This window comes from Globicephala melas, chromosome 9, assembly GCF_963455315.2.
Source record: "Globicephala melas chromosome 9, mGloMel1.2, whole genome shotgun sequence".
Classification (NCBI taxonomy): domain Eukaryota; kingdom Metazoa; phylum Chordata; class Mammalia; order Artiodactyla; family Delphinidae; genus Globicephala; species Globicephala melas.
Genome location: NC_083322.1, coordinates 90006582 through 90032733, shown reverse-complemented (window position 1 = coordinate 90032733; position 26152 = coordinate 90006582). Strand labels below are relative to the sequence as shown.

The window sequence follows — 26152 nt, the reverse complement described above, 5'->3', positions numbered from 1 at the left end:
CCTCTCCCGTTGCGGAGCACAGGCTCCGGACGCACAGGCTCAGCGGCCATGGCTCACGGGCCCAGCCGCTCCGCGGCATGTGGGATCTTCCCGTATCGGGGCAAAACCCCGCGTCCCCTGCATCGGCAAGCGGACTCTCAACCACTGCGTCACCAGGGAAGCCCTCAAATCCATATTAACAGAATGTAGAATGGTGGTGGCCAAGGGCTGGGGGGAGGGAGGAAGAATGGGGAGAGATGGTATTTAATGGGTACAGAGTTTCAGTTTTGCAAGAGGAAGAGAGTTCTGGAGATTGACTGCACAACAGTGTGAGTGTACTTAACATTGTTGACCTGTACACTTAAAAATGGTGAAGATGGTAAATTTTATGTTATAGGTATTTTACCATAAAAAAGAAAAGAAAGGAAACCCCATGCTTTAGCCGCCACCTCCCTATCCCCCCAGCCCTAGGCAAGCACTAATATGCTTCTGTTTCTATAGATTTGCCTATCTTGGACATTTCATACAAGTGGAGTCATGTAATATGTGGTCTTTTGTGTCTGACTTCTTTTGCTTACCATAATGTTTTCAAGGTTCATCCATGTTGTAGCACATATCAGTATTTCATTTCTTTTTACTGCTAAATAATATTCCATTGTATGGGTATACCACAATTCATCTACTCGTCAGTTGACGGACATTTGGGCTGTTTCCGGGCACATTGGCTTTTCCTGCAGGGGAAATACACATCTTGCTCTGGTTGCACAATTTCTTAGCCTTTACAACATAAGCAGGATTAGCATTGCCAGTGGGTGGGAGAGAAAGAGGAGAGAGGGAATGGAAAAAAAAAAGTAACGAGGTGCTAAGAAAGAGAGAGGAGAGAAAGGGTTATCATAGGTGCATCTGCCAGAGAGGGAGCTGTCGGTAGTAACGGTGACACTCAGAAACCCTTCCCCTAGTCGCCCGACCCAGCCAGCATCATTCAGAGCTGTGCCCAGCTCCGCAGCACTCAGAAACCCTTCCCCTAGCCGCCCGACCCAGCCAGCATCATTCAGAGCTGTGCCCACCTCCGCAGCATGCATGACCTCTTGTCTCCTCCTAATTGCCATCCAGTAGAACCACACGAGGGCTGCAAAAGTGTCTGGCACTGCATTTCCCGTGCGGGGTTAAATGCAGTCCAGTAATGGTGCGGCCAGGCAGACAACGAACTTGGCAGGGCGGGCTGCTCTGTGTTCTTGTGGACACGTGTTTTGCTCAGTGTAAGCTGTTAAGGACATTTACCAGTGTGGAGAAATCAAAATGAGAATAATTGTGTATGCTGTGCTTTCAGCCTGTGACTGTAACCCCCTAAGGATTATGCCACTCTTGACCTGTGATGTGGAAACAGGCCAATGCCTGTGTCAGTCTCTTGCTACTGGACCACACTGTGAGGAATGCACTATACGTATTTGTCTCTGATTTCGCCTTTAGGGAGTGATGCAGTCTTCTACTGGCATTGCCTAGAAGAGACTTGGTCCTGTTGATTGCTTTCCTTGTCCTATTGTATTTCGGTACTCCCGTGGTAAAAGTATTTACACTACAGGAATCAGCGAACACTGGAAATAAACCCCCATGTTTCTGCAGAGAGCTAGTTGTTAAACATTTACCAGCACCGTGACTTGTACCAGTTGGGACTGAATCGACCCAGGCACCAACAGCAATAGTTTTATCCTCTGTTCTCTTGGAAGTACCAAGCAGTAGAATATAAGAGCATTTATCTGGCCCCCTTGTTAAACCCACCAGATCATGGGGCCTTTTCTTCTGTCTCTTATACACAGTCTCTTTCCCACCTTTACCACTCCATGCCTAAAAATATTTTGGATGAGCTCATTAAAAAAAAAAAACAACAACCCTTAGGTTTAAATGTATTGTAGATTCCTGTGGGAAGTAAACCCTTGGATTTTTGACAGACTCCACTACCCACATGAGCATGTATGTCTCAAATTAGCAAAATAAAACATTTTTCACTCCATAAGAAATGTGTCACGCATTTAGGGAGTTAAAAACCCAGCTCTTTTCTTTGTCCTCTGATCTTGGCAGCCCACCATGACATTTTAGAAAGAAAAAACAAAAATTTAACCTAATAAAAGAACAGTGACCTTGATGTGTCTGAAGAAATGTAGCTGATGAATAAGAAACATATGTCTGTTACGACATAGTTTTGTGCTAATATTGTAAGTTGCTTTACTGAAAACACGTGGGGGATGGGGCAGAGGAGGTGGGGAAAGAAAACAAGGAAGTAAATATGTAGAGGGAACTCTGTGTACGACGGGACAAGTAATCTAGAAGTTTCACGTTGGAAGGTGCGCCATGCCGAGCTCCATGACCGTGAGTGGACACCACAAAAAAAGAGTGCAGAGCTGGTGAACAGACCAACGGAGACACCAGGTCAGATCATTCCAGACAAACCTTAGACACGGCCTAAATTTTTTCGTTGGCTTGTGAACTGCCACTGTGTACTTAATTGTGTCTGCAAAAGGAAAATAACTGAGCAGGGGCCAGTGATGGGGGAACTTGTCCGTCATGGCTGAGCCGAGGCATCTGCTTGGTACCACACATGTGTCAATGGTGCCCTGGATGGTCCACTGGGGGGCCAACATGACAGCGTACCCTGCCTAGAGGGGGTTTTCACAACCCCATCCTGGATAAGGCAGCTCAGTTCACGTTGTTTTTGCCTAAACTAAAGTTTGGTTTTGGGAAACATATCAAAGGCCCTTTGCTGCGTTTTGTAACAAATTATGTCAACTTTTGATATTTAAAATAAATCTTTTTGAGTAAAGTGGACACAAAATTTTTCCAAGATGACAACCAAAAGCATTCAGATACTTAACCAATTTCAAATGAGAGTTCCGTGCCTACTAAGATGTTAATTCTATCTGAGTTTGTTAAATGGAGATTTGAGGCGGAAGTCTTTTTCTGAGTATTTACAGTGAATGTCAGACTTAAGAAGTAGCTGTTTATATCTCACCAGCTGTTTATATCAAATAAAGGTCAAGATGTTGCAATGATGACAAAAGTCTTGAATAGAGTTGAGTCTCTCACACAGGGAGAGTATGTTAGCCAAAACAATTATTTATAAGCACGTGATTCTACTAAACTGTGATATTCGTATAAGATGTCAAAATCAGCCTGAATGATTTTTCTTTTTAGCCCCAAACGTTGCCATAGTGTGTAAGTAAAAATCCCTAGGGATTTCATGGTAAGGGACTGAAAGCAGTTGCAAGTCAAAGAAGAGAGTTGCTAGTCAAAGAATTTCTCCTGGCTGACCTTAGACAACCCAGCTTGAAGCTAACATTGACGCTGTCAGAGGAGCTGTGAGATTTCCACTGCATTTCTTTCTCTTTTTTTTATTGGAGTATAGTTAATTTACAATGTTGCATTAGTATCAGGTGTACAGCAAAGTGATTCAGTCACACATATACATATATCTATTCTTTTTCAGATTTTTTTCTCATTTAGGTTATTGCAGAATACTAAGTAGAGTTCCCTGTGCTATATGGTAGGTCCTTTTTGATTATCCATCGCATTTCCATTCAAAGCAATACATAGACAAACCCCCGTCCCCTTCATTTAAAGTCCTAGAAACGGGAGGTGTGTGTTTTTAGAAGATCATGACCAAGTGCGTAGGCAAGCAAGCTACTGTGTGATGGTTCAGGCTGTATGGCTGTTTGCTATGCGTCGATGGAACTGCAGTGCTTTTAACATTACCCTTCAGAGCAGCAGATGTCTTGAAGGCTGGAATCAACTGAGCATTTTCTCTTTGTAGGTTGGATACTGGGGACTGGAAAATCACCTCCACAGATGTTCTCCCTGTGACTGTGATATTTGAAGTGCTTATTCCAACGTGTAAGTCAGTAAAATGAATAAGTTTTGTGGCATTATTCCTCACTTCCATTTCTATCAAATAAACAAAAGCACATTTCATTTGGACCTGCTTATAGTCATAGGTGAAGGAGTTCCTTCCAAGACAAGCAAAGGGCATTGAAAAGCTATGATCTTGAGACATTAACGGTAGCCCAACTGATTTCTTTCACTTCAGATATTTCCACGGGTGAGATACCCAGGCAGTAGAACTGTCATCCCGAGGTGGTATGAAAGATGCCTGCAAATGTGTGATCTGACCTGCCTAAAACTCCAACTTTTTGTCAGCCTGTAAAGAGAGGTCCTGCACTCTCCTTTGCCCGGTTTTTAGAGCAGGATCAGAGAGCCTCTGAGGAGAGAAGTGGCAACCAAGGTTTCATTGATCTGGATTTGCTTGTCAAGACTAGACCTGTAGAATGGAGGGAACAAACTTATGGTTACTAGCGGGGGAAGGTGGTGGTGGTGCGGTCAGGGGTACGGATAGTTAGGGAGTTTGGGACTGACATGGACACACTGCTGTGTTTAAAATGGATAACCAGCAAGGACCTACTGTATAGCACAGGGAACTCTGCTCAATATTACATAACAACCTAAATCGGAAAAGAATTTGAAAAAGAATAGATACATGTATGTGTATAACTGAATCACTTTGCTGTACACCTGAAACCAACACATCATTGTTAATCAACTCTACTCCAATATAAAATAAAAAGTTTAAAAAACAAACAAAAAACCAGACCTGTAGATCCGTTGTTTCTCCACATCCTCCCCAGAATGGTTGATTGATGGTTTCAAAGAATGGGCCCAAACCCAAGGGGCAGTTAGCCCAGCACCCCCAAGGCTTATCTTACACCCGTCCCTCCTCCATGCTTTTTTTAGGAGGTGGGTTTGTTTTCCCTCAGGTGCTCACCGGAGGATGGGCAATGTGATTGTCGTCCGCATGTCACAGGTCGCAGCTACACTGAGCCAGCACCCAGCTATTTCTTTGCTCCTTTGAATTTCTACGTCTGCGAGGCAGAGGAAGCCACGCCACTCCAGGGACTGGCTCCTTTGGTTCGTATTTCATTGACTCTCTTTACAGACTTCATTTGAAGCGGTGTGGGTAAATACACACACCCTTGAGATCGTGGGTAAGTTACCCGGAAGAGAGTGGTTTTGCCCACAAACACAGCAGAGTCGATTCTATCATGGAACTGCAGATTCTATGAAGTCTTGAGGGCAGAGTCTGCATTCTGTTCATCTTTGTATCCCTGTTCTGGCACAGAGCCTGGCACAGAAGTGTGAATTGCATTAAGTTGTGATGAAATGGACTTGAGTTTTGCTCTTTCAAGGTACCCATCAGATAAACACCCATCAATGTGTTTATTGAGCATTTCCTGGTCTGTCTTCCTGACAATACTGTAAACCATAAGAGGGAAGGGAGGATGTGTACCCCATCGCCACTGTTGCTCTAGTGACAAGTCCTATGACTGGTGCATAGTAGGAAGCCATGGATCTCTGCTAATGAATGAATGAATACGGTACTGAGCTAAGTGTAAGATGTGCTCACTGGCCTCCTGAAGCTCGTCTCGGATTAGCAGTCCTCAGTTCTGTTCATAGCAGTGTGTGATTGGAAATGTCGCTTGGTCTGCTTCATTCTCTACAAGTCAGCAGTCCTGCGGGAGATGCTCCCTAAAAATATTTATCCCAAAGTCTTATGAGGGGGGCAAACCCAGGCATATGAACCCATCAGAGAAAATACAGGTTAGCCTCCCATAACACTCTTACGCCTTTCACTCCAGCCACAAGCAGGAATGTGACAAAGGAAAAGGCAATGTGAGGCAAACGACTTCAAGGGGAGAAGGCATTGACTAAGTCTATTCCTGAGGTCTCTTCCTTATCTGGACACGACTGGTGGGAGGGATGAAAATACCCCTTAAGAGGCTTGGAATTTGCTGCTTTTTTTTTTTTTTTTTTTTTTTGCGGTACACGGGCCTCTCACTGTTGTGGCCTCTCCCGTTGCGGAGCACAGGCTCCGGACGCACAGGCTCAGCGGCCATGGCTCACGGGCCCAGCCGCTCCGCGGCATGTGGGATCTTCCCGGACCGGGGCACGAACCCATGTCCCCTGCATCGGCAGGCGGACTTTCAACCACTGCGCCACCAGGGAAGCCCGGAATTTGCTCTTTTACTGACTGAGATTAGGGCAAGAAAAGGAGGCTTGCACTATCCTGACCTAGACTCACAACTGCGGTGGGTGGAGTCAAGATAAAGCAATCCTATGTCTAGATTCTTCTTCATTGCTTTTCGTATTGCAGGTTTATGATGGTAACTGAAAAAAAAAAAAAAGCTTTGGGAAAAGAATATTGATATTTATATTTAGGCTAAAACTATCATGAAATAGGAAAAAAATATATGCATATACATAGTGATCTTGGCCCCTGGCTCCTGACACAGAGCTCCCAAATCCTTTGGACTTTCCTGGGTGATAAGAGTGTCATTTGTTCTGATGAGGTGACTCTGGGTGGGCTCTTGGATGGCTTCAGGATGGTGGCTGGTCACCAGAAAGACCAAGCCATGATTAGAAGCTTGAAACTTTTGCTTCCACCCACCAGCGTCCAGGAAGGGGAGAGGTGAGGGAGGCTGAGGTAATGATCCATCTTGCGTGTGGGTTGAAGACTCCATCCAATTCCCGAAAGTACTGGGTTCAGAGAGTTTCGAGGTTGGTGACCGTATCTGTGTGCTGGGAGGGTGGTGCATCCCAGCCACAAAGGGACAGAAGCTCCTGTGTGTGGGATCCTTCCGGTCCTATGTACATCTTCGTCTGAGTGTTTATCTGTCTCCTTCATCATATCCTTTATTATATAACAAACCAGTAAATATAAATAAGTGCTTCCCTGAGTTCTCTGAGCCATTCTAGCAAATGATCGAACTCAAGGAGGGGGTCACAGGAACCCCAGTTTATAGCCAGGTGCATAATGCTGAGCTCCAGGCTAAGACTGGCGTACAGAGGGATTAGTTAGCGTCTCTGCCCTCTAGAAGTTTTTAACCATAACTGATATTTTTCATAGATAGCTCAGGATGGGAGCAGTGCCATGGAACAAGGGGAGAGTCCATAAGTGCGTTAGGATTTTGGAGCCACGACTGATCCTTTACGAATGGGCTTAACACGCGGGTAGAATCATTTGCCTGAGACTAGAAAGCCATGAGCGTTTCCATTGGTGGATGAGGGGAGAAGACAGTCCAACCAGCAAAGTTCTAAGTAACAGCTCAGAGGAGAAACAACGCAGGTGTATTTGCAGGTAGAACAGAAAGTTTATATAGGAAAGAGGTACTGGAAGAGAAAATGAGATTCTCCTATTAAAGAGGCTAAATTTTCTTCTTGGGGCAATGAGAACTCGTTGAAACCTTCTGAGCAAAGGCATGACGTGATGAAGATTGTCCTCTGTGCCCTTACGGACACCATCCAGCAGAAGTGGAGCCTGGGGCGGAGGGGCTCAGGATGCAGTCCAGACAGGGATGGAGAAAGGGGCAAGGTTCAGGGAGAAGAGAGAAGATGGGGATGGAGACATGAAAGGACATGAATCCAAGACCCTAGCTTTCAAATAATTGTTTTAATATTCAAATAGGAGAGCTAAGAAGAATGACGGTTAACTTTCTTGATGGGTCTTCAGAAAGATATCTATATTTGTATCTACATCTACCTATCTATCATCTCTCAATCACCTGTTTACCTATTATCTGTCATCTATCATCCATCTGTTCACCTATCATTTACCTACCTATCTATGTATCTAATCTTTCTTAGTCTGGGCTGCTAAAAATACCATAGACTGGGTAGCTTATAAACAACATAAACTTATTTCTCACAGTTCTGCAGACTGGAAAGTCTAAGGTCAAGGTGCCTGCAGATTCAATGTCTGAGACCCACTTCCAGGTTCTTAGATGACTGAGTCCTCACATGACAAGGGAGCTCTCTGGGCCTCTTTTATAAGGGTACTAATCCTAATCACCTCCCCCAAACCCCACTTCCTAATACCATCAACTGCGGATTCTATTTCAACATATGAATTGGGGAGAGGGGGAGTGGGATACAAACCTTCAGTCTATGGCAATATCCTTGCTACTCAAAATGTGGTGTGTAGACCAACAATAGTGTCATCACTTGTGGGTTCATTAGACTTGGAGGCTCTCAGGCCCCACCCACACCTATTGAATCCAGTCTGCATGTTAGCAAGATCCCCAGGTGATTTGTACACAGTTTGGGAAACACTGGCTTGTTATAGAAACTAACTGTGGTCACAAAAGTTAATATTGATTGAATTTAACATGGTACGGCATTTAATGTAGTATAATATAAAGTTAATTCCATAATATGTTTTCTGTATAAAAGTGGTAAATAGCTTATAATTTTGTGTTACAAGATGAACACAATAGGTGAGAGGAAAAAAATGAAGAGGACAAATAAACGTAATCCAGTGTGGCCTGTCCAAAGGGTCCTCATCACACAGGTTGAGGAGCTGGTCGGAGAGCATGGCTGAGAGTCTGAATAGTAACCACAGAGTATGAGGGTTCCTGAAGTTGACTACAGCTGACCTCAAGCCTGCCTGCTCACGATGAACACCAGGGCACCTGTGAAGTTAAAAACCTTGACTGTAAAACCAACAATGAAACATCAAGCAAATATCGATGTCTAGGGTATAGTGAGAATTTGGAAACGAGCAATTGGAGATTCTAGCTGGGTCGGCAGCTGAATGACTAAGGAGATGATATAAAACAGAGTCCCATAAAACCCAGGATTTTAAGGAAACTGGAGTTGCATGAATGCTACTCTGCTGTTTTAATAGTTTGGTTGGTGGAATCTCGCTATCCCGGTATAATCTCTCATGGGAACGTTTAAGACCAGATTCTGCAAACCATGAGAATTAAAAGAAATTGGTCTGGAGAGTGTTAAAATTACAACATCTAATAATCTTTGAATCTGTATATCATGCATATTGTTAATTTTCGAAACACCACAAAACCAGTAGAAAATAAGAAGTGTTTTCAAAGTTTAGAATTGCACTAGTTGAGCAGCGCTTAAAAAGAAAACCCAACACATAGTTTTAGGATCACTAAAAATTTCCCCTTTTCATAGAGAAACAAAAAATTATAAGCTGCCTCTGTGTGTTCTTCCTGAAGCTATTAAGTGAGAATCACGATTACCTTTTAAAGTACAGTATAGTCTGAAACTCTTGAACTCTGGTAAAATTGGAACTTTTGTTGGTTACTTAAACAGCCGTTTCTTTTTAAGGTACTAGCAACAGCTCTGCCTACATGTGATGTGTATTTCCAGCAACAAGGAGATGATTTCGTAACTGACAAAGGAAGCATAATACTGAAGAGAAATCAGAAGCAAAGCATTCGAGCAGATGAGCAGAGTAAGGTAAATCATTCCTTCAGGGTCGTTGTCTGTTGTACTATAAGCAAATAACCCGGGTAATGCACTTAGAACCATGCGTGGCCCATGTAAGTGATCAGCCAGTGTAAGCCCTATTATCCTGAAGAGTAGAATGAAGGAAAGGAAGAAGCCAGCTCAAAGTAATTCGAGGCTCTGGGGAAAACTTCAATAGCTTTATTTCTCTACAAAATGAAAATTTCTGGAAAATAAGATTTTGGAGAGTTGAAGAGTCAGACTCTGAATGTACACTTTCTTATCATGTTAGAAAGGAGAGATACAGTATTGAGGAATGGCTGTCTTCCCAGTTGGAGAAGAAAGGACATGCTAATGTCCCTGGGGGTGGTGTGTGACTGTGCCCTTGAATCTGAGATGGATGTAGTTGGTCATTGCCGGCATGAGTGCCAGGGTGATGCCGCCTCCACAGGGCCCTCCCTCCAATGGCTTTAGAAGGCCAGAGGAGACCTGAAGACCTTGTAGCTAGCCAACTAGTATTCACTTGAAGTCAGGGCCACTTTAGGCCTGTTTGTTTGTTTGTTCATTTGTTATGCCGGGGTCTTTACTGAGCACTCCTGTGTGCATATGCACGAAGGGGCATGTTGGAAAAGCAAAGGAAAGCTGACGTTAGCTGTCTTGTTCATAAACCCAGCAGCTGAAACAGTTCTTTATTCATAAGAGACTTTCTCGAGTGGATGAAATGATTGGTTGAATGAAAATGGAAATACCTAGACATAGAGCCTGCCCTTAAGATTATGGTGGGGGAAATGAGCCACGTATACAAACAATGAATGCATGGCAGGGTGGGGTAGGTATCATAAAGAGGTGTACATAATGTGATACGGATTCCACTTAAGGAGAAACACCTCCAACTGAGGATAAGAGAAGGCTTCATAGATGGCGTTCTTCCTTCCAGGCCCATGTACACCAAGTCACAGAGGCTTTGCTCTTTATTCTACTTGTTTCTGTTCCCATGCCACATGCCCGTGAAGCCTTCTCTGACTCTAGGCATCTCAATCTGAAGTCGACCTGAAAGAGAAAAGTAGGGAGTGCCCTTGCTTGCTGTGGCAATGATCAGTGAACCTCTAAATTTTACTGTGCATAAGTATTGCCCAGGGAGATTGTTTAGAATGCAGATGCTAGGGCCTTCCACTTGAGATGCTGAATCAGGGAATGTGAGACTAGTCAAGTGTTTTCAGGTAACTCTATACACGGGACTATTGTATTGGATAATGCAATGCAAATATAGAACATTTTTATTATTGTAGAAAGTTCAGTTAGGCAGTATTGCTCTAGAGCAATGAGGTTCAAATTGGAACCATCAAAGACTTAGGAAAACATGGCTACATTTTGTGATCTTCATTTGGATTTAAATATTTGAGGTGTTTGGCACAATGCTTTAAAAAAAAAAAAGCCACACATTTTGGATCATTTGGAGGGAGAAAAGAAATCTGCATGTTTGCCGATCACCCCAAGTGATACGAGTGGTCCCTGGCAGCACTTGGAGAAACACTGCTCAGAGCATCCACGGCCTCCTCTCCTGACTCTTGCCTGAAATGACCACCTCTGTATTACTGACTTGCAAAACTTCTAGCCATCCCTTAAGACCCAATTCAGATTTATCTTTCTCTGACATTCCCTACCCTGACATCTGGATATAATTAATTGTTTCTATCTCTGGAGTCCCATAGGTCAGTAATTTTCATACTACAGGTCATGCCTATTAGTAAGTAGGTCATGAAATCAATTGACTGGATCAGTTTAGTACAACAGAAGAATATAAAACGAGCATTTTTTTGTGAAACTTTTATTTCAGTTTTATATAAATGTGTGTGTGTGTGTGCACGCGCACTGGGTCACTGTCTTTGGTTGGATTCTCTACAATCAGAGATTACAGCAGAGATCTGGGTGCATGTGTTTTACTGAGGAAGCACTCATCAGGAGAAACCTGTCAGGGAGGAGGGCAGTAGGCTGGGGAGTGGGGAAAGTGAGGCAAGGATGGCAGCTAGGCCTTGCCTGAGTCTAGCCTTGCCTTATCCCCTGGGGAAGCTGTGAAGCAGAAATTGCACCACAGAGTTGTCCCCCATTGAGGCCCTAGGGCTGTCTTCTCATGTCAGGCAGACATGGCTGTAGGCTGCCAGGGCAGATGGAGATCACGGCCCAGGTGAGGTGGCTCACCTCAGCCAAGGGCAGTTCTCAAGAGAAGGGAGCAGTGGTGAGACCAGCAATCCCAGGAGCTGGTGGCGTGATAGAGTGGCCCAGTCAAGGGGACCAGGCAGTACACTAACAGCACAGACCCAAGTTCACTCCTGGCATGCTCGGACCCATGTGCAGGGCCAGGGCAAAATAAAAATTAAAATGCAGGTCCCCTTATTCAGAAATTAGGGAAAGGGCCCTTGAAGATAGTAAAGTATAAAGCTTTTTACTTTCCTCCATAGTCTCTCTCAACTTGTCAAAATATTTTTATGTGCTATTTAATGTCACTCTAAAGAAATATTAAAAATTTAAATTATTAACCTGAACTATACTGTTTATCTCTATAGCATGCAGTGCCAATTTTAACTGCAAACCTAAGAAATTCACGGTCACTGGGAGTGACAATGAGCTTGGCTACTCCTACTTGGTTCCCAAACCCATGCTTTTTCCCTGCTGGGGACACAGCATCACATAAAGACCATTGGTTTAAGGAGTAAATAACATCTAGAAGAAAACTGCCCCATCTCACAGGGTGTCATTTCCAAGCTCGTGAAACTAATGCATCTTTTAGGGGCCCCATCCCACTGCCATCTCAGGTCAGCATCTTCTGGATGCCGTGGTTTGTGTAGGAACAGTGGATCCCAAAGTCACGTGACCACTGATACACTTCTTTTACTGTAAAGTGGATCCCTTGGCTGAGGAGGCTGTGTTGTACGACATTGGCGAATTAGACACTCTTTGAGCTGTCAGAGTGGTGCTGACCAAGGCCATAGAGTGTCCGATTCTCACTGTGGGACACCACATGACATCGCCTTAGACCAAGGGATCCAATTCACTGTCCTTCAGTATAGGGAGTCAGTGTCATATTTTGTAGAACATCTGGATGGTCCAGATTCTTTGGGGCTATACTGTTACAGAGAGCAGGAGAATTAATAGCCTTGGGGCAAGACGACATATACTCGACCGCCCATCCCAAGCGAATACAAATTGCTTCTGTTTCTTCTTCCTCATGGAGATGGAAGAAAACACATTTTGCATTTCAATAGCTGCGTATCATGCACCAGGGTGGTGGTAACCGGCTCTGGTCATGATACTCCTTCCAGCAGGACAGCTGCCAATTGGGGCTACAACTTAGTTATATTAGTATAAAATTTGTAATGGGGATATGATATGAGACCCACCACCAAGTCTTGAGAGTGACACTTTGAGAATGCCTCTGATTTGCAATATTGCTTTTTATTTACTACCTTGGCTTGGTGGTGGTGGGGAGGGCAATGGAGGGTGGGCATTTCACAAGGTTTTACTCGGCCTTTCCTACGATAGGAGCACTAACATCAATGCCAACTGCTAAGCAGGTCCATTCCAATACATATACAAGAATTAGAGGAAACAATCAGTGGTTCAGTAAACCCAGAGAACTGACCGTGAAAAGAACCTAAGTCAGATCTCCATTTACTACCTGACCCTCATATGCCCTGTTCTAACGGGGACCATGATGACACTTTGGGTACATGGTTCTCAGTATCAACTCAGATCCTGTATCCATTAGCCCTCGAAAGATCTAGGCATTTCTGCTTCCCCAATAGACTAGTAAATAAACATAGATCTCTTTGAGAGAGAAGTGAGAGAATTAACACTTGCTGTGGTGTTGAAGAGTCTTTCCTCCTTGGGACCCAGCCTCTCATTCAGTCACTGGGGTCTGAGTCTGAGAATTTGCTCAGCTCTATAAATTGGGGAAAGGATTATGTCTTTCTGTTGAGGTGGCTGAACTCAGCCTTCTGCCAGTTCATACTTGATCACTTTGGAGTACACATGTTAGGCAATATTTTGTCGACTAGGAGCATCATGTTCTATTAGTCGTCTCCACAGAAGATTCCTGTAGGTCAGGCCCCCTTGTCTCCTATTCCAACCTCACTGACCATTATAATTATACCCATCTTGCTTTTGAGAGTTAAATGCTCCCCAACCCTTGATAGTCTGCGATCCTGTCCACTGCACTGATACTGAGGAGCTCAATTTTGTAATGGTTTAGGCTACCAGCCTACAGAGGGTACCCTATCCTCTGTGATGCTGGTGGCCCCTCACCAGTTCATTCCTCACTGTCTTGAAAAATGGACAAGAAATATAGTCAGCTGATGGGTTTTCCAGCCTTGCGTCTTACACCCATTCAAGCATGCCTGGTTCTTTGAGCCTTATAACCCATCCTCCCCAGCCTGCTACAGCAGTTCTGGCAGCTCCGCTTCATTACTCTGGACCACAGCTTTCGCCAAGCATCTCGCAGGGCTCCAGGGCCCTTGCCAGGCTGCTAAATCCTTTATCACCGGTGACCCCAAACCAACAAACTCTCCTTACCTGATTGCATATTCTGTCCCCTTGATCTGGCACCCCTCACGATCCATGCCCAGCCATCCTCTCCCAGTTGCTACTTGTTCGTGTTAACCAGGTCCTTCTCGGAGATGCAGCCCTTTCCCATCAGATCATGCTGCAACGTGACCCTAATTATCAGGCAAGTGGTCAGGAGGGGCAGATCCTCAGGAATGCACACGTTTTCTTTTAAGGTACCTGCATCATTTGAGATTTCTGCCTCGTCTCCAAATGTGGCAGGGATGAAGGGGGGGGGTGAGGATGGAGGGGGGGGCCTCTATTTTCTAATAAGTGTGAGTGGATTACTTCTATAGTCCAGGAGTGCTCAGGAGAACCTCAAGGTTCACGATTCTTATGTGCATCACCCATGCCTCACGATGCCCCTGCTTCCCTGTGAAGGGAGGGCCTGACTTGGGCATAGGTGACTTACCCAGGCTGAGAACTCAGCCTTCCCTGAAGTTCCGCAGCTCTTCCAATTAAGTCTTGTGCCTGGTCTCTAGTTCTTCCTGCCCTCTCACTAAAGGAGATGAGTTTCTTTAAATGCTGCCAGGGAGCCCTTCTGATTCTCACCCTTGACTCTAAGTTGCTGATCGATTGCCCTGAGCCTGCCATCATCTTTCATCAAATGCGTCAGTGGTGTACAACAATAGCCACCCACGTCCACAGTCCTTATAACTACTCTTTCCCCTGTATCAGAAATCTTGCTCAAGTCAGTGCCTCCCCTTCGCCCTCTATCCTGTCCCAGGTGGCCACAGATGACTGTTTTAGCAACGGCTCTGCTGCTACACAAGGGTCATCAACACGTTACCCACTGGGTTCCTCATTGCCAGCTGAACAGTAAATGTTCCACATCCAGGAAGCCATCTTAGAGTCTACACTGTCTGCTACCAACTGTCTCAGGTCAGCGGCCCTAGAAACAGAGCCTAAGGCCGGATTCAGGTGCATGTAATTTACGAAGGCAGTGTTCTTCGGGAAAACTCTTTAAGAGAGTGAAGGAAACATGAGAAGAGGAAAGAGTCAGAGGTGGTCTCAGGTAAAACAAAACTTGGATTGATCCACAGAGAAAGTCAGAAACATAAACTGCAGATAAATTTGTCCTGCCCCTTGAGACGACAGGGCCAGCCTTTCATAACCTCCTATCAGGTAGTCTTTGGCTGTGAGCTACCCCAGGGGTAGGAGTAGGCAGTTGGGGTGTGCGAGGGCAGTTCTCCGGAGAAGGGGGGCAATTGTGAGCTGTTAGAAACCACACACACGCACACACGCAACTGGGAGATAGGTATACAAACCAAGGAAAGGGGGATCCCAGGGTGGGCGGGGTTGGGGGGGTACCTATAGTGTCTGTTGCAAATTCCAGAGTACTTTTTTTAAAGTTTGAAAAATGTTGCATAGAGATGAGTTTACATACACCTCCGTCTCATTTCTTATTTACCTTTCTGTCTCCCATGCAAGATTCTAAACCCCTCTGTGGCTGGGAATCTGTCCTATTCGTATATGCATTCCTGATTCAGAGGCGGGGGTTGAATTGTTACTAAATGAACATTTGTCAAATGAAGAGCAGTTTGTGGTAGATCACAGAGCAACTTGAACTCCAGGCTAAGTAATTTGGGCATGATGCTCTTGGCAGTGAGAGAGCGTTTGAAATGCTTGTTGGCAGCAGTGTGCGGTATGTATTGGACTAGCGAGCACGGAGAGAACAGCCAAGAGACTGTTGCAGCAATACAGGCAGAAAGTAACAAGAGGCAGCGTTCCGGTGGAGGCTGGAAGTGTCGAGAGGCAGATGCAAAAGTCATCAAGGAAGTATTATCTATAGGGTCCAGATGGCCCCAGGCTGACATCCAGCATGAGACCGGCAGGGCTGCTAATCGATCAAGTGTGTGAGCAGTTTTGTACTTACGTGCCCCCAAGCAGATGGGAGAAGATCATTTCTCATATTTGCATGGAAGAAACATCTAAAAAAAAAAAAAATCTGGGTGGGTTTTATCATTGTCATGCACAATTAGGCAAAATCCATGAAGTGTAGGCATGGGAATATTTTCTTGCCCTCCGTATTTTAGCCAGAACTCCACAGTCAGATCTGAGAAAAGCCAAGGTCACCAATGTGGAATCACTCAGTACATGACACGTGGAGTACATAATGTACTGGCCAGTGGCAGTGCTTTCCAAGTGATTTTTCTATACAGTAACATATGTTCCAAAGCTGCAGATTCAGCACGTTTTTCTCCGCTGTGTGCTGGACTGTATCCTTGTTGGAATAATTTATTCGGGACTCAGATGGATCATATACACATCAAGAAACCCGTGGGGAAAAAAAAAAGAAACCCGTGGGTTTTGTTCTTGTTTTTTTCCCCCGTGAACTCTTCCAGCCTTTCACTCTAGGCAAAGTTGTGTTTATTCCTCTCTGGCCAGCTGCCTGCTGTTTCTGTCGTTCTCCGAGGGCCAGTTCCTGGGGTGCCTGTTACGTGGATGGGACCTGGATTTGCCAGGGTTCTCGCTGGGCCCGGCTTGAGATTTGCTGTGGGGAACATCCCCATTCCCATGGATTTTGCTGTTGCCATTCGCTATGAAGCTCAGGTACCCTTTACTCCACTTCCACGGTGGTGGTTCCGAGCTGACTGAAATACATTCTCTAGCTAAGTGTTTCCATTCCAGTCTTGCCTGTGTTCATCTTAACAGGATTTGCAAAAAGTCGAACATCTGGAGAGCGTTATAAACCAAAGGGTTTCCTAAAGATACTAAAGCAACACAGCCATACGCACACACGCCTTATTCTGTGGAGAGAAGCTAAAGCTGGGGCTATAGATTTAAGATACTAGTTCTAGGGAAGTGGTGATGGAATGTTTGTATAAGGACAATAAGTAACTAAAATAATGCAAATCCTGCCCTCCTGGGACTTTTTTTTCCTAAAAATGTAATAAACCTGTGTAGAGATTCAGACTCAGGGATGCAGTACAGGCATTTATTTGCACTTGGATTTTACCAGGAAACAAGAGAAAAGCTAAAAGCAGCCTGCGCTTCTTGCCTGCTACCTTTCTAGCCTTCCCCCCCTTTGAGAAATATCTAAGAGGAAGAGAAACCAAATTAGAAAAACACTTGAGCTAGAGCAGTGGCTCCTAACCCTTTCTTTGTATAAGCTTTTCTTTGATGATCTGAAACCCCACAGACCATCTGCCCTGGAAAATATTGTATATGGCTGGGGGTGGCCTCAGAGCCCCCAGAGTCTCTCTAGGGACCACACTCTGGAAGGGCTCACTTTCTGTGGTATGACCAGAGCTGATGATCTGCCTTGAAACTCTTAACATGACATTGTTCTCAATTTCTCACTTACACGTGAAAGGCAAAGGACTTCAGGGAACTTTGACCTGGTGAGTATGACAAAGTCTTTTTTTTTTTTTACATATGTGTATATACACATAAATGTATTTAATTTTTGTATAGAGAGAACACATCTCTGATAGCTTTAAAAAGCTTTTCCTAATTGTAAGGCTTCCAGAGTTTAGGTAATTAGCATATGCTCTCTCTCGCTCGCTCGCTATCTATATATATGTGTGTGTGTATGTCTCTCTATATATGTATATATTTATACAGATACGTATAAATAGATCTAATAATATAATAAATAATATAAACTTACATAATAATGTATATGCAACTAAAATGAAAGAAATATATCTTTTTGTGAAGGATTTTTTTGTTTCTGTGATCCAGGAACATGATTTTTTAAAAAATATCTTTATTGGAGTATAATTGCTTTATAAAGTTGTGTTAGTTTCCGTTGTACAACAAAGTGAATCAGCTATAAGTATACATATATCCCCGTATTCCCTCCCTCTTGAGCCTCCCTCCCATCCTTCCTATCCCACCCCTCTAGGTGGTCACAAAGCACCGAGCTGATCTCCCTGTGCTATGTGGCAGCTTCCCACTAGCTATCTATTTTACATTTGGTAGTGTATATATGTCGATGCCACTCTCTCACTTCGTCCCAGCTTACCCTTCCCCCTCCCTGTGTCCTCAAGTCCATTCTCTACATCTGCGTCTTTATTCCTACCCTGCTACTAGGTTCATCAGTACCGTTTTTTTAGATTCCATATATGTGCATTGGCATACAGTATTTGTTCTTCTCTTTCTGACTTTACTTCACTCTGTATGACAGACTCTAGGTCCATCCACCTCATTACAAATAACTCAATTTCATTCTTTTTTATGGCTGAGTAATATTCCATTGTATATATGTGCCACATCTTATTTATCCATTCGTCTGTTGATGGGCATTTAGGTTGCTTCCATGTCCTGCCTATTGTAAATAGAGCTGCAATGAACCTTGTGGTTCATGACTCTTTCTGAATTATGGTTCTCTCAGGGTATATGCCCAGTAGTGGGATTGCTGGGTCATATGATAGTTCTTTTTGTAGTTTTTTAAGGAACCTCCATACCATTCTCCATAGTGGCTGTATCAATTTGCATTCCCACCAACAATGCAAGAGGGTTCCCTTTTCTCCACACCCTCTCCAGCATTTATTGTTTGTAGATTTTTCGATGACGGCCATTCTGACTGGTGTGAGGTGATACCTCATTGAAGATTTGATTTGCATTTCTCCAATGATCAGTGATGTTGAGCATCCTTTCATGTGTTTATTGGCAGTCTGTATGTCTTCTTTGGAGAAATGTCTATTTAGGTCTTCTGCCCAGTTTTGGATTGGGTTGTTTTTTTGATATGCAGCTACATGATCTGGTTATACATTTTGGAGATTAATCCTTTGTCAGTTGCTTCATTTGCAAGTGTTTTCTCTCATTCTGAGGGTTGTCTTTTCATCTTGTTTACGGTTTCCTTTGCTGTGCAAAAGCTTTTAAGTGTCATTAGGTCTCATTTGTTCATTTTTTATTTTATTTCCATGACTCTAGGAGGTGGTTCCCAAAGATCTTGCTGTGATTTATGTCAGAGTGTTTTTTCCTATGTTTTCCTCTAAGAGTTTTATAGTGTCTAGCCTTACATTTAGGTCTTTAATCCATTTTGAGTTTATTTTTGTGTATGGTGTTAGGAAGTCAGGAACATGATGATTTAATCGACTCTTTGGGAGACAGAGGTTAAAGATTAGACCTGTCGGAGTGCCAGCGTTTTTCTCTAGACCCAGGAATTACATCTATGGCCAGAAACAACATTCTTTCTATCTGGATCACAATTCAAACACCAGAGAGTTGAGCCTGAGAACGAACCTCTTCTCTCAACTCCAAAATTCTGTTTTCTGAGTGGGCCGTGGGTTGCAAATTTATCCCATGCACTCTCCATTAGGAATATGTTGGTGCATGCATCCTCGCAGGGACGTGCTCTTACGTGATGCCTGTCTAGTCTGCGGATGACTGGACTGTCCAGATGGTGGTTAACCTGGCCGGAGGGAGCGATCACAGTGCACGCGAGACCCCACAGCCAAAGCCTCAGCCTTTACCAGCAGCTTCCAGGTATGCGGGAGGCGTGTCCTCAAACGTTGAACGTTTCTTAGAATGTTGTTCATCTATCAGGAATTTGTATCCAGGAACTAAGTGAGAGTAGAGATGTATCAAAGGAGACACAATGTTTATTAAGTGTTTACTATGTGCTATGCTCTGCTTTACATTCATACCGCGTTGAATCTTGGTAACAACTCAAGGAGGTAGTTTTGTCTTCATCAGATGAGGAGGAAATTGAGAACGAGAACACTCTGAGCACTTGCCCAAGTCTTATAGCTAATGTGTAGAAGTACCAGGGCTCCAGCCCAGATATCCTGACCCTAGATCTTGAATGTTTGTTTCCCATTCCCCAGATGCCTGGAGATGTGAGAAAATGAAATGCTACGAGAATAAGAGGACAGTATTCAGCTTGAGTTATCTCAACAGCTGAGAGTCTAGTTTTGAGGCCACTAATTTTGCATTGGAGATTTGTGGCTGACGAGAACAGAGACCCTCTTGATATTAGCCTGATAGATGGGATGAAGGACCTTTGCTCCATCCTTTTCCCAGAGTAGTCATGACAAATCACGGCCAGTTTCCAAAGGTTTGCTGTTTGGCACAACCCTACGGAAGAGCCACAGAGAATCTGAGTGTGAACTGACTGTCCACCCAATGCACCTGAGCTGGTCTGGACCTCAACCCGGTCTCCATCCCACAGTGGCACCCACTTCACGGCACATGTGAAACACACCAAATATGATGGCCGCTTAGCTTATATAACTGTACTTTTGTCACTGAATTTTTGCTTTATTTCTCTTAGTACAGAATCATGCCGCTTCCCACACCCATCTGTTTAGAACCAGATGTACAATATTCCATAGATGTCTATTTTCCCCAGCCTTTGGAAGGAGAATTCCAGGCTCATTCACACATTGAATTGATTCTGTAAGTATAACAGACTCTTGGGTGTGCTTCCTTCTGAAATGAGCTCCATTCTAATTCTAAAAGTAGGCTTGTACTTTGAAGTGTTTCATGAGAAATAGAAAAGTATTTGTTTCATTATAAAAATCACCTACTCTATATAAAGGTCATCTAATAGCAATGGCAAATCGTCCAGAATAGTATGTACCGGCCATGGTTTGAAGTGTTTTCCATATTCTGTTAGTTAGACTTCACATCTACTCTATGAGTTAAGTACTGTCATTATTCCCATTTTACAGACGACAGAACCGAGGCACAGAGTCACAAAGCTAGTGAATGAGGAGTGAGAAATCAGAGCCAGAAGGCCTGATTCACACATCCCTGCCTGGAGCCACTGCTGTGCCCTGGCACTGCAGAAAGTCTGGGGAGAAATTCCAACAATCATTAATTATTATCAGCTTACAAGTTCCCATTTATTGCATATTATGTTTTCATATCATTGTAATCAGAGTGCTTAGACAAGATTGTACATGGCTTTTTTTCACTTCCTATTATATCATCAGTGTTTTCTTATTATGCTTATGTAATCTTACCATTCTTAGGAAGCATGCATAGTATTTCCTTAAGTGGCTTCTTTTTTAAAAATTCATTTATTTATTTATTTTTGGCTGTGTTGGGTCTTTGTTGCTGTGCTCGGGCTTTCTCTAGTTGCAGTGAGCGGGGGCTACTCTTCGTTGCGGTGCGTGGGCTTCTCATTGCGGTGGTTTCTCTTGTTGCAGAGCACCGGCTCTAGGCACGTGGGCTTCAGTAGTTGTGGCACGCAGGCTCAGTAGTTGTGGCTCACAAATTTGGGCCACAGGCATTCCTTCCAAACTCTCACTCTGTGCATAACTTCAGGCCCAGGCCTGTCCCTGGGCAGAGTTTGGACATTGAATAAATTTACTTAATGTACTTATCTATTCCCCTACTTGTGGTCATTTAAGTTGCTTCTATTTTTTCTACTCTGTGTAGTTGGTATATTTTTTAAACATTTGAAAATACAGTCCTACTTTACCCAGGGTTTTATGGTTCTTGAAATAATGTGTCATATTAATTTCTGGAAGGTATTAATTAATTTATATGTCAGTTAATTTTCAGGATCATCAATAATTTATGAAAGTGCCGGTTTCATTCCGCCTTTAGCAGAATTGTAGAGAATTGTGTGGGACTTTTCTAAAGTACTTTTGTGGATAAAATGGAATTGCTTTGTTAAAATTGTATTTTTAAACATTTGTAACAATCTTCTAATATTGTGATTTAATAAGCAAACTACGGCCCTATGAAGTTTCATTGGAACACAGCCACGCCCATACATTTACATATTATCTACACTGCTTTCAAGCTGCAAAGACACCTATTTGCAAGAGACCTTATGACCGCAAAGCTCAAAATATTTCTTCTCTGGCCTTTTATAGGAAGTTTGTCAACCCCTGATTTAATGAACTATATCCACATTTTGTGTATTGTGTCTTTAAAGTTCAGTTTTTAACTATTGAACCTTTTTAATTTATACCCTAGAACTTTTTAATTTCAACATCTACTATAGAATTTAGTATGAGGCAGGTATATCTTAGATTTTATTCAATAAGTTCAGCTTTTATAACATGAAAAAAAGCCATTGTTTTAAGATGATTTTACCAAAGGTGAGGTTGCAAGATATAGGAAAGGAAGGAAGGAAAGGGAGGGAGGGAGGAAAGAAAGATACAGGGTACCCTGTCCCAAATACTGCCCTAAAATATTACATTATACATACTAAAAAATTATTCATTGTTTCTCTGAAATTCAATAGAATTGAAGTGGAAAGTAGAAATGTAAAGTGGGAAATGTAAACGCTCATGATTTCCCTGTCCATATAACTCATGTTCTCTACCGAGGAGCTTTAAATAGAACTGTGCTCATGACCAACGTGTGAGTTCCAAAGAACGAGACTCAAATCCAACAGGTTTAATTCAGGAAAAAAAGCTAAACCCAGGCAGAGTAAAGAAAGGGAAAGGAAGAAAATAAGGATTCCTAATCACCAAGCGATGTTATTATTGTATCATAACAGTCATGAAACTCAAATTTATGAGAGCCAAGTACTCCTCTTTTTAAATCCATGTCCTAAATATTTCTAAACTTTGTAAATTCCAGAGATAATCACTGGATGCTGTGTTAGATGCATCCATCCAAATTGTCCATTCATCACCCCTTCTCTGAGGGTATGTGGGCCGGGCACTGTGCTGGTTCCTGGGGATTGGGGGTAAAATCTGGTTCTTGCCCTCAAGGCGTCCTCAGCCTGACACAGAAGACAGGCATGTAAACAAAATCATTGCAGTGATGTTTGCTGCAGAATATAAACGGATAATTTGAAATGAACTTAAAATATGTCCATTTGGTCAATTATCAAGCAATCGTTCTCCTTATATATAGCCATGAAAACCCTGAAACCAAAATAGAAATTAAGAGAGCACCCCAATCTTGTCAAACTGTCCAGACTCCCAGAAGAGGCCCTAGCTCCGCAGTTGAGGTCAGATTTCCTACAAGCAGGGACTCAGGTTGGCCTGGGTTATTGAGGGCATGCTTGCGGGGGGGGGGGGGGGGGGGGGCGGGCGGGGCGGAGCCCGGCAAGGATGTGGTCTCCAGGGGGCCCTGGAGCAAGAAATGCACCACAGGGTTGGTTCCACCTGGAGGCGAAGGGGTGGGGCCTTGTGTGCCCACATCATCATCAGCTACCCAAACCCCCAGAGAGCGCACTCACTTGGCTAGGTCCAATTTTCTGGAGAAGGGGACAGCTGTGAGCTTTTAGCAGCCAGTGCCACAGCAGCTGGTGGATGGGAGGATCCAGGCAGGGCACCTGCAGTGAACCCTAGAGTCCCTGACCCAGGATGGCAGTAGGAGAAAGTCGTTACACATTTTATGATTCCAGCCTAAAGCAGTTTTGCTGCTTTGGGAAGATACTTGATTGTTTGGAACTGACCCTTTCAAAGTTCATTCTTCTCTGCAGCCAGATTAACATTTGCATCTGAGACTGAGATGCATTACGAAGAAGACCAGAGGAAAGCTTTGTCATCCTTCTGCACAAGTATCTTTTGTTTGGCAGCCATAGTGAGATGGTTGGGTTTTTATTTTCGGTCGCCCTGATTACATGATATGTGTGCCCATAAAAATGTGCTGAGAGTCAAACATAAATTATGCATTCTAGAACATAAAACTGCCATTCTTCTTTTAAACCGTGGGTTGGATGACACTTGGTAAACATGAAGCCCCTAAAAGTTTCTAGGAGAAGTGAGTCATGGCATTACAAAATCCTATCGCTGATAGACAGGGACTCTTGTCATCTGCTCTGTCGTCTTGGTGCCAGGAATGGCCAACTCTAAACCGGCTGAGACCAAGAACTGTAAACAATTTGTCCCTGATTGCCTGCCCTCACCACCAAGCCTAGCCCATCTGGCTTCCTCCTAGATGTCACCCTGCTTGGTTTGTGTTTGGAGAATGCAGAGTCATTTTAGTATCAAAGATACAATACTAGGAATGTATGTATACTTCTTTACTGTACAATTTTTTTTTTTTTTTTTTTGTGGTACACGGGCCTCTCACTGTTGTGGCCTCTCCCGTTGCGGAGCACAGGCTCTGGACGCGCAGGCTCAGCGGCCATGGCTCACGGGCCCAGCCGCTCTGCGGCATGTGGGATCTTCCCAGACCGGGTCACAAACCCGTGTCCCCTGCATCGGCAGGTGGACTCTCAACCACTGCGCCACCAGGGAAGCCCTACTGCACAATTTTTAGTAAGCATTTACTGTAAATTAACCACTTGGGCAGGCACAGGGTAAACGAGACCAACACCTTCCCTGCCCCGCCAGGGCTGATGCTCTAAAGGGGAGATGCAGGCAGTTACACAGGAAATGACAACACAGTGTGACAGATACTGGAAACTGTGACAGGTCATTTGGTGTGGCTCGGACAGTGGCTCTCAATGTCATCTGACACAACCTTCCTTTTTTTTCTCCCGCCTTGAACCCACTCTCTTGTAATTGAGATCACACGCCTGGTCTCAGGACTTGCTGCAGCTCAGGTTCTTCATGTCTCTGCGGAAAGAATGTAGTGGGAGACAAAGTGATTGGTTAGAAGTAGATTTATTTAGAGTGGTACACATTCCATAGACAGGAGGCAGTCCATCTCAAAAGGCAAGAGCAGCCCCAGGGCATGGAGTCGTCTTGGAAAGTGAGAGCGGCCCTGGGAGAGAAACACTCCACAGACTGTGGGCCATCTCAGAAGTCTAGCGGCCCCAACCTTCCCTTTTTATTACAAATATTGATTAGTTTGTAACCCTCTTTCCTACCCTGCAATGAAATTCACAGGCATTAGAGCCTACCTGCACACATAACTTCCAAATAATATCAATGTTAATGTGCAAACACAATAAAAGGGAAGTAATTTATGAGGAAATAATATGTACTTCAATACATACGTGTACCAACATGAACACACCGGGAGTCATACTGAAGTACAGAGATGCTCAAACACATAGATTCACTACATACGAGATAGCCATGCAAGCAGGTGTGTTGTAAACATGTTTATCGTGTTTTAAAAACACAGAGTAAGGTTTTCAACTCATCATCATAAGCACGGAATCCTCCTTCATGGATGTTCAGTGAAATATTCAAAAGCTGTCAGAGGCATGCGATGATTTTCCTTACTGTGAGAATGTCTAGCATGTCTGATCCCCACCCACTAAATGCCAGTAACACACCTCACCTAGTAGCCATGACAACCAAAAACACCCCTTGGAATTTCTAAAATGCTCCCTGGGGGTGAGTACCTCTCATATTGAGAACCACTGAGCTGAGAGGTTGGGGGGGTAGCAGAATGGAGACTGAATCACTGGGCTGTACACCTGAAACTAACACATTGTAAATCAACTATGCTTCAGTAACAACAGTGTTTTTCTTGCAGTACTTCTCAGAGGTTTAATACGTTAATCTGTACTGTGAATCTCCAGGAGGCAGATAGTTTGATGTAGAACAGCACTGTTCATATGTAATTGAAAAAGATAAAACTTTCTAAAGGAGAGTTTTAGAGTTCCACAGTAATACTACAGAATGCAACGTCTAAGCCATAATTTCTTTCTTTATTGGAGTATAATTGCTTTACAATGGTGTTAGTTTCTGCTTTATAACAAAGTGAATTATCTATACATATACATATATCCCCATATCTCCTCCCTCTTGCGTCTCCCTCCCACCCTCCCTATCCCACCCCTGTAGGGGGTCACAAAGCACCAAGCTGATCTCCCTGTGCTATGTGTAAGCCATAATTTCTTAATCTATCACAAGTAGCCTAGTTAAAACTCCTTCAAATCTAAGACAAATTGATTAACAAGTAAAAAATATAGTAATAAAAAGGTAAAACCTTATTTTCTTTGCCATAAGTCAATAAATGTAAATATTTAAAGATTTCTTAACTAAATTGAAAATCTTAAAGTCTTCGGTCATATGCAATTGAAAGGATGGAATTGAGTCTCTTTTCAACCACGATTCTCACAGATCTATTTTTTTTTTTTTTATAACTGGAATCTTGAATAGGGGACAGTTTTGAACGTAAGTCTTCTATTTCTCATTATTTCAAAAGGTTCGTCTTATTCCCCAAATCAACTCATTGGAGAATTTCTGCAGCAAGCAGGATTTAGATGAATATCACCTGCACAACTGTGTTGAAATTGCCTCGGCAATGGGACCTCAGGTGCTCCCTGGAGTGTGTGAAAGGCTTATAGCCAGTTTGTCTGCCAGGCTGCACAACGGGGCTGTGGGTGAGTGTCTGTTTGGTATCTTTTATTTAAATAGAAATTGCCTTAGTATGCATGTATGTATGTATGTATTTATGTATTTAGCTGCGTTGGGTCTTCGTTGCTGCGAGCGGGCTTCTCATTGTGGTGACTTCT

General features: G+C 43.5%; 1 protein-coding gene across 1 annotated transcript in view; it reads left to right on the top strand.

Annotated features, from left to right (window-relative positions):
• LAMB4 (laminin subunit beta 4) overlaps positions 1-26152 on the top strand; it is a 111844-nt gene that overhangs the window by 38866 nt on the left and 46826 nt on the right. The window contains 7 exon segments of the mRNA XM_060305057.1: positions 1310-1418; positions 3784-3864; positions 4782-4932; positions 16228-16422; positions 19196-19305; positions 20098-20221; positions 25843-26020. Coding sequence (XP_060161040.1) covers positions 1310-1418; positions 3784-3864; positions 4782-4932; positions 16228-16422; positions 19196-19305; positions 20098-20221; positions 25843-26020 — 948 coding nt within the window.